Below are 9,790 nucleotides of genomic sequence, written 5' to 3' on the forward strand. Positions count from 1 at the left end.
AGATTTTTTTTCTAACATCTTTACGCAGAAGGAGGAGGGGGATCGGAGGTGTAGAAAAAAGAAGATGAGAATGAGGAGTGGGAGAGTATAATATCGATAGGATTAAATTCTAAATTCATTTTACCAAACAGGTGGAATAAGGTATGGGTTTTTAGGTATCGTTGATTCTAAACCCATGAGTTTGATACTCAAACCTATACCTTATACCTGTGGTCGAACCAAACGGAGTTTAACTGACTAGTCAATAAAATATGGATATGACTGTATGCATTAAAAATATCATAAATGTCACTAATTAGATGACTGTACACGAATCTTTGACTTTAAATTTGTGTTTATAATGACAATGAATTTTCATTTATTTTATCTCTTCTCTTTACTATACTTCGCAGTAACATTTTGAAAAATGTTTGTACTTTTTAAAATCTAAAAATTATTCATTAATAATTAATCATATGTTAATCAACAATTTTTTTATTATCAAATTAAATATATATATTTTTTTATCAATCAATAACTATATACTAAAATACACACCATGATTGACACGTGTCATCTCTTTATGTGTCTTTGACTTTTTTAATTTAATTTAATTTTATAATTTCTACTCCATTAAAGAAACTTTTAAAAACTATAAATTTTCGAATTTGTTTCTTTCCATATTATAGAACAATATACGAAGAATATTACAACAAATATTACGAGTTCATTTATTATAGTAAGAATCGAAAATAATACAATGCACTATTACTATTGATTTTCTAATATTGATATGAAAAATATCAATCACTTAACATGAAAATTTTTGTGAATTATACACTCCACTATTACTATTGATTTTGGCCTCTTTGCTCGTCATTAGTCATTTACTCATTAGTCTTAGTCATTAGTCATTGGTACTTTCTCTCCGTCAATGAAAAATTGTCTATATTTTTTTTGGCAAGAATAGCCTCAATAACACTAACTATGGTTCGGGTGTGCCTAGCAGCACAACCTTTGACTAATAATCAAAACAACACCAACTAAAGTTATGGTGCATCGCATATCATTAGTGACGCCTGATTCCCAAGATTCTTTCGGAGACTCGAGATTCCACCGGATCTACATTATTTTATATGTTTTATATATTTTTTCAGGGAAAGATTAGTTTTTAAATATCGCAGTTAAATCACTGCAAAATCCAACAATCAAACACCAAACAAAACAACATTCAAAATAATCGTCGGTGAAATTTAAGTAATAATATACATATCTCAAGTCTTATATGAGACCAGCCACACCATCAACTTATGGTGTGACATGTTCATACTTATAAATAAACCCAATGCGTTTAAAGGCATAAAACAAAGTAACATCGGCATAGAAAATAAAGTAACATGAGTGTAGAAAATAAAGTAACATCAACATAGAAAATAAAGTGACATCAGTATATACAAGGAAACTCTAACATGAAATTGAAGAAAACGCAATAAAACAAAAAAAGTAACCGCGAATACAAGGTATAAGTAACATCATCATAGAAATTCAAGTAACACCAATTTATACAAAGGAATCTCTAACATGAAATTGAAGAAAATGCAATAACTAAAAGTAACATCAGCATAAAAGGTCAAGTAACACCAGTCTATACAAGGAACCTCGAACATGAAATTCAAGAAAGTGTAGTAAACACAAGAAAATAACAACGAATACAGCGTACAAGTAACATCATCATAGAAAGTCAAGTAACACCGGTCTACACAAGAAACCTCTTACATGAAACTGCAATAAAACAAAAAAAGTAACCGCGAATACAAGGTATAAGTAACATCAGCATAGTAATTCAAGTAACACCAGTTTATATAAGGAATCTCTAACATGAAATTGAAGAAAATGCAATAACTAAAAGTAACATCACCATAAAAGATCAAGTAACAGCGGGCTATACAAGGAACCTCGAACATGAAATTCAAGAAAATGTAGTAAACACAAGAAAATAATAGCGAATACAATGTACAAGTAACATCATCATAGAAAGTCAAGTAACACTAGTCTATACAAGGAACCTCTTACATGAAACTGCAATAAAATAAGAAAAATAACGACGAATACAATGTATAAGTAACACCAGCATAGAGTATCAAGTAACAGTCGTCTATACAAGCAACCTCTAACATTAAATTCAAGAAACTGCAGTAAAACAAAAAAAAACAGTAACGGCGAATACAATGTATAAGTAACACCAGCATAGAAGTCAAGTAACATCGTCTATAACTTTCTCCATATTAGTTGCGCGCGTCACACCACCAAGTTGATGGTGTGACTGGTCACACATGAGACGCACTGATATACATATTGAAGATAGAGGAAAAGACCGGTTGATCATTAGTCTGTTCTTTTATAACGAAAATGCCAAAATAAAACTAATCCTTCCCTAAAAAAATTAATAAAAGATATTAAGAAAATTAAAATAATATTATAGCTCCGGCGAAAATTGAGACTTCTATGTTTTTATAATATATATTATCATTGGTTTTTGGAAGTTACTTTTGTTGACAAGCGCGAAATGACTAACTTGCCCTGGGTATGGGGTTAAAAGACACGCTGGTTACCGGCGGTGTATCACGCCTCTGCTTCTGGGTGCACCAAAGCTATAGTTGGTGTTGTTGAGACCAATTACGCCTATTTTTTGTGTGATATCTTTCTGTGTAGTATATATCTATTGAACGACCCAATATATTGACTCATATGCATATTTTACACTCAAATATTAAAAAATGAAGTTTGTTATATGGAGCAACTTTTAAGGACAGAGGGAGTAACAACTGACAACTATGATCACGATTTGTTTTTTAACGGTTTAACGGGAAATTGGCTGGAATGACTTTTCAATGGCTACAATAAAATAGTAGCCACTGTAATTATATCGAATCTAAACCGTTCGATAATAAAGATTGAATCTCATCCCTCTATTTGTTTGACCCAAAAAAATAAAGATTTTTTTTTTAAAATAAACAGTTTGCATTACGAAAAAAACGGTTTCAGAAAATTCACTTGCATAAAAATTAGCACAATTTCATATTTATCTGATTGTTTACCCATCCAAACCCACAAGAATAATAATCAAATACGTAGTACATACTATCATTAGTTTTATGATTAGTTTTACGATTAAAAATACCATTTAAACTAAATGTTGAAATCAATTTTGGGATTTATACTGTGTTGGTTGTTTTCATTCTAATGGTGATTTTCTTCTTTAAACAACCCAATTTTCAATAGTGTAAAATTTTGTAAAACAATACCTCGTATATGATAACTCTTTCAGAAAGAAGCCGTGCAAGTTAATACTTGTAAAACGAAAAAAGCATTGGTTGATGATAATCATGGAGTTTTAGAGAGGAGAAGAAACGAAATTAGTTTTTTTTCCTTCTAATTATTATTTTCTTCACTTTTTTTAAATATTAACATTTGTTTTTAAAAAAATAAATAAAAGTCAAGTCAATAGAAAATTAATGGTGTAGATTAATATATACTTCGTAGACGGTCAAGATTAAAAGCTTATAATGGCCACCAAATTGATGTAGCCATTGTAAAATCATCCATCATCATTACTTACGCTTATAAAAAGTATAGGTTATTACTTATAGTAAGTTTTTTTGATTGACCAAATAGAATCAGAAATGATTGTTACCATCGTACCAATGACAACCCCCCCACCCCCCCAAAAAAAAAAATCAAAAAAAAAAAAAAACATACTAATTTACCAACCTCGTGTCCTCATGTATCAATAAGCATACAACTAAAAATAGAGTTTTATTTGATCCATTCTAAGGGGGGAAGTTGAGAGAACTATAAAGGGGAACATATATAGACGGTAATGTAAAATGTGAGGAGTTCTCATCTGGAGAGGACAACAGATAAGATTTAAACTGAATTTATTGAACCTGTTTAAACGTGATTGAAATTTATTAGACCTAATCAGTATGTAAAAGAGTAAACTTTAGAGATAAATTTTTGCTACACTTGATTCAAACTTAATTATTGGCCTAACTTACTAGATTAGAACTTTTTTTTAACCGAAAAGACACACCCATAGCCTTCCAATTGACTTTAAAAACTTTGACCACCTTCGATATGAAAAACCATTATTAGATTCGTTTAAATTTTGTATTGTTCATAAAATTACAGGTATCCATGGTTAAATATGCACGTAAAAGATAGACATAAAATGCAAGTGAGGAGACGTTTTAAGGAAGTGAGAGAGTAATTGACATCCATATACACATTACAAACGCAACGATTTAGTTAACAGTGAGTTGTCAACGTCACGAAGATGAATTCAATAAAAGTTGAACAAATTGAAACCAAAAAGTAAAAACAAACAAGTATAAAGTTTGCCACTCTCTATTTCTCCAAATTCAATTCAAGTTCCCGTCTTACTTTCTCATGAGTCATGACTCATGAATGGTGTGAACGGAAAAACTTATTGATCATCAAGCTTACTGCCGGCAACATCGACAACGAACCTGTATCGAACATCGTTCTTCTCAAGCCTTTCCATAGCTTGGTTAACGTAATCCATCTTAACAATCTCAATCTGAGATTTTAAACCTTTTTCATTGCAGAATTGTAGCATCTCCTCTGTTTCCTTCATGCTTCCTATAAAGCTTCCTGTAATGGACTTCCTCCCTGTAACATATTACATGTATAGTGTAAATCAGTTACACGTCACAATATCATTCACCACATTTCCGAGAATTGAACATGGTGCAACTATTTAAAAGCTTCAATGTTAATATGAACACATGTAATTGAGTTGAAGTTGGCATTAAATGTTGAAATAACTAGAATGACTTGATATGATATACTTCCCCTGTTGTGTTTTGGTTGCAATTTTTACTGTTTATCCTAATCTTTGCAATGTAAGTGGATAAGTAGTAAATTACATTCATACCCTCATTTACAGATATATTTTGGTGAAATTAAATGTGGGTTATTGAATATGGATAAGTGTAGTTTGGTAAAGTTAATTGGTGAAGTTGCCAAAAATAAAAAGGTTGCAACTAAAAAGAAACGTCTCAAAATATAAACGTTGCAACTAAAAGAGAACAGATGAAGTAATATGATTTGTTTACGCCGTGTGCTAACATTTGACAAGTTATAAGTGAAATTAAGGTGAATATAACAGGGCGAACTTACGAAGGTAAAAAGATTTAAAAAACCGGTTTATAGTCAACGGATATTGCAAAAATGTCCTCTATTTTACGGACGGGGAGGGTTAGAAGACTTACCAAGCATGACCATTGGAGTGAGGAACGAAAGAGGAGTACTGATAACACCATTCAAAATCAACTTCCCATTCAACTTCAAGAGTGGAAGGTAAGGTTCGAGTTGGTGATGCACCGGTATGGTGTCAATAATGTAGTCAAGTGAGTCACTCAACTCTTGCATTTTCTCAGCATTTGAGCTCACTACATATTCATCAGCACCCAAATCATCCAATGCTTCCTTTTTCTTCTTATCAGATGAGCTTATCACTGTCACGTGATGCCCCATTGCTTTCGCTATCTTTACTCCCATATGGCCCACACCTCCCAGGCCCAATATCCCTCCTTTCAGCCCACTCTTGTTCAGCCCGAAATGTTTTAGTGGGCTGTATACTGTCAGTCCTGCACATAGTAGTGGTGCTGCTTGCTCTGGTTTCATTCCATCTGGTATTTTCACTATAAACCTGGTAGCAAATATTGCATTTTTTGTCATGTTAATGAAAAAGGAAAACAAATGAAAACCACAAAAAAGTTATTTATGTTTTCTGTTGTCGATTTTCAAAAATTAACATGACTATTATAAGGGGTAACAATTTTGAGTTCATAAATCAACCTAAAATAAAAATCAAAAACCTGAAAACATGGCGATGATACCGATTGGAACAGATAAAGATCATTATCAAATACGGAGTAAGGCTTAACACAACTTTTCGTCAAGTACTTATCATGTTCCGAATTACAATTCAGTAAAGATCTTTTCTTCGAATTTTAAAAACATCCTAAAATTTTCAAACAATAAATGCACCTTCACTACACTAATGCTCAATCTGTCTGATATTAGTTGTCATCACACTGTCACAGTGTTTAAAAAACCTTATAATAAAGTTATAATACATCACTTTGTTATATAATGTAACGGTTGCAATAACATATTTAATGTACGATATGCATATTGTAGATTTGTAGGGCAGGGGACTTTGAGTAAGAGTAGGACGTACTTTTGATCAACAATCATATTTGTGGCAAAGCCTCCTTGTGTTGGGTTACCGTCAGTGTAGACATCATTGTAGGACCAGATCTTCTTGTTACAATACTGCTCTTCTTCTGCCTTGCAAGGATGGCAGGTCCTACAGCATCCGACGATCACCCCAACTCCGACCTGATCACCGACTTTGAACTTGTTTACATTTGATCCTACCTCCACCACTTCACCTACCACCTCATGTCTGCATTCATTCATGTGTGAAACAATTTACACATTTAGACAAAATGTTGTTTATTTTTGTTGAATAGCATTGTAAGTTGAATTGTATATTGGCAGATACCGGTCAATTTGCTATTGACTTTAGAAGGTTAATTAAAATGACACTTGAACAATAACCTTGGAAAACTAGTGTAGACAAATACAATATTTTTTACCAAAGGTTCATCCCACCGGACGATGATAAAAGTCGCAAGTTGCGACAACATTTAGTTATCGCAATCTTACGTGTCGCAGTTTAATTGGTATATATAGGCGCCAGTAGGATACACGTCATTATAATATTTTTACTATCAATGCAATATTTCTACTATGAAAATATGTAAATAAGGTAGTCGATATGAATAAGGAAACAAATTAGAATATTAAGATTTTCCTACCTTTTTTTATAACATGTATAATAGATAATATAAGTTAAATATTTTAATTTCCAATTTAAATCATGACACATAAGCATGCCATGTCATTATTGTGACACGGCTTAAATGTCGCATGTTGCCACCAACTAATAATTAACCCTTTGACTAATTCTTGGAGATTTCTACATCTATCGATCAATATCTATTCAATGAATATCTATGGGTCTACCCTTTAGATTAAGTAGTAGGCTCATACGAGATTGACATATGCATAAGACCAACATTAGGAAACGTAATTGTATATGATGACAGAGTATAACTAGCTATTTGATTAGAAAGTAGAATTATTTGATTGATTATAAAATTAAATAAAAATAACTATTTGATCATAATGTATAACTCTTTGATTAGAAAATACAACTATTTGTTAGGAAGTTAGTCATGCTAACTCCGTTTTAAAATGATCTTTACATTTTCAGTTTCATAACGTTCTTTACCTCGTGCTTATATTTTTTTTTGCCGTTTAAATAGAATAGTAGCCAAAGACATACGGATTAACAAATACAGAGTATTTTGTATTATGAGTAAGAGTTTGATGATTAACTTTGATGAGATGAGACGGACATAATAACAAAGTACATTAGAAATAGACAATAATAAAGATATGAGACAGTGCGACGAGTAATTCCACTTACAGCGGTACAAGTGGTACAACAACAACAAATCTCACCATAGTCCCAAAATAATTAACATGAACCTTAATTCAAAAAAAACAGTGATAATGGTATATGAAAAAATTCAATGACCAAAATCGACAAAGATATGATGATATAGAGTGAAAGGGAAACAAACCCGGGAACCATAGGGTAGCGAGACATGCCAAGATCATTCTTGGCTTGATGAAGATCAGTGTGACATATTCCACAGGATAGCACCTTTATGTATACATCTTCTGCTCCTGTATTCCTGTTTTACACATAAAAAGATTAATACTTGAGCGAAGTTAATTCAACTTATTATTATTATTATTATTATTATTATTATTATTATTATTATTATTATTGTTATTATTATTATTATTATTATTTTTATTTTTAGATGACAAAACAAATGCTCGAATTAATGTCTGAGAAAGAGTAGTTACCTGAGAGGAAAGGAGTAAGGGGAGAGAACACCAGAAGGGTCTCTAGCAGCCCACCCTGTGATCACTCTTTCTGAATCCTGGCTACCCATCTTACACTATGTTTTTTCTCTAAGCTTGTTGAAAAGGTGGAGTTATTGGGGAAAAGAGCTAAGAAATGGGAATATATATTGCGGAAAAATAATGGATATGTTATCTCAAATGTACTATATGTCTATATATATATTATATATATATAGACATGCGCAATAAAAGAAGAGAACATATAATGATGGATACAGTAGACGCTTTTGTTTTTGTTTTATGGCTACATAAATTGCGGGATAGAAGATTCGGACTCAGTACTCCAAGTTTGGTTAGAGTAGCAACACTGTAACAAGATTAATAGAGCATTGCTATTTGCTACCAATAATTGATTTTACGAAAAGTTGGACTATTATGCAGAAAAAGATGGTTTTGTGGTTGGTAAACCCATTGAGAATTGAGATTGCTGCGTCAGTTAGTCGTCATCATCACCAACATTATCCAACAAAGCAACCCGTGAATTAGTGTGATGATAACTCACTCTTCCACCATCATCTTTATTCTTGCATTTGTTTTAATTTAAGAGAACTTACAATTGGCGACACAAATTTTCGCCACCTTAATGTTACCCGTTCTGAACCCGCTACAAATCATCAGCTCGTCTTCTATAAAAACGCCTAATATTCCACTTCTTTAACGAACAGACCATACTCTACCATCTAGATACAGAGCAGGAAATAGGTGGTGTGACAATTTCTGGTTAAATTAATGAGGATATTGGAATAAAATGACTTGTTTGAATCTGGAGATAGTTTAAAGTTTTTTCAATCCAATTGATTGGGGCAACCACAAATTTTACAATGCACGTCTACTCCGTATTTAGCAAACAATTAAGTTAAGAAAGTATCTTTTTTAAACCACATATTAACATGTCATGTATGGGAGAATTGTATGTTACGTCAACGTTATAGCTACCTGCTCTTCCAACTCAGTTTCATTTGATTGCTTGGGTTTTTTTAACTTTTTATTTACCCTTCACCAAAAATTAGGCATGCAGCGCGTAAAATCGTAAAGCAACGTATGCTCTTAACCTTGTCTCTACGCCCCCCCCCTCTACGCCCCCCACTTCCCTCCGTAGATGTTTTTTTCGGCTTTGTTTAATTTTTGTTTGCGAACAAAATAAATAAATCTACACCTAGTATTTAAAAAGGAAAACCGCAGATTATTATAACCCATGTATCATCTCATTATTAGAAGTTATGTGACATCTCTCCTTTCATCCATCATTTTGTTTTGTTTTTTTTTCAAATTTTCTTTATTGTTTATATATTTTATAACTTCTAATGTCTCTTTCACTTCATTTTCCTTATTCAACATCAAGTTTTATTAATAGTGTACCCTTTTAACATCCAATATTTATTCAACATTATAATTTATATATTTTTTATATTTTTCCAACCTTCAAATTACACCTCTATTTAATTCATCCGTTACCAAAAATCACAAGTATTCACTAATGAAAATTTCAACAGACATTTGAACAACCACTATACAACAAGAACGGGCTCAAAACCTAGGATTGTCAAAAGGTGTCACAACCACACCTTATTAGGTGTTACGAAATTGACTAATGTACAAAAGAAGATAATGCGTGGATAGAAAACTAGAAAAAAGTTGCAAAAGTAGAGTTGTAGGAAAGAATTTGGGATTGTTTGACACCCATACTTTACTTTGAAACTTGGGTGGGTGTGAAAAT

The 9,790-nt window shown here is 32.1% G+C and overlaps 1 protein-coding gene across 1 annotated transcript; it reads right to left on the bottom strand.

Annotated features, from left to right (window-relative positions):
• Positions 1-4,227: 4,227 nt before the first annotated feature.
• On the bottom strand, positions 4,228-8,350 carry LOC110792128 (probable cinnamyl alcohol dehydrogenase 1). Its single transcript, XM_021996937.2, has 5 exons — positions 8,014-8,350; positions 7,722-7,835; positions 6,248-6,475; positions 5,274-5,713; positions 4,228-4,671 (listed from the first exon to the last, which is right to left on the bottom strand). The coding sequence occupies exons 1-5, from the start codon at positions 8,100-8,102 to the stop codon at positions 4,466-4,468; spliced, it is 1,077 nt and encodes a 358-aa protein (XP_021852629.1). The 5' UTR covers positions 8,103-8,350; the 3' UTR covers positions 4,228-4,465.
• Positions 8,351-9,790: the final 1,440 nt, after the last annotated feature.

Source organism: Spinacia oleracea, chromosome 4, assembly GCF_020520425.1.
Source record: "Spinacia oleracea cultivar Varoflay chromosome 4, BTI_SOV_V1, whole genome shotgun sequence".
Lineage (NCBI taxonomy): Eukaryota > Viridiplantae > Streptophyta > Magnoliopsida > Caryophyllales > Amaranthaceae > Spinacia > Spinacia oleracea.

Bases quoted from the DNA above. Each gene is read 5' to 3' on its own strand.
- LOC110792128 (XM_021996937.2), bottom strand. From the start codon at position 8,102: ATGGGTAGCCAGGATTCAGAAAGAGTGATCACAGGGTGGGCTGCTAGA. The intron at 5,714-6,247 runs GTACGTCCTACT...ATTTGCTACCAG, and splicing joins AATATGATTGTTGATCAAAA to GTTTATAGTGAAAATACCAG. The intron at 4,672-5,273 runs GTAAGTCTTCTA...AATATGTTACAG, and splicing joins CACTCCAATGGTCATGCTTG to GGAGGAAGTCCATTACAGGA.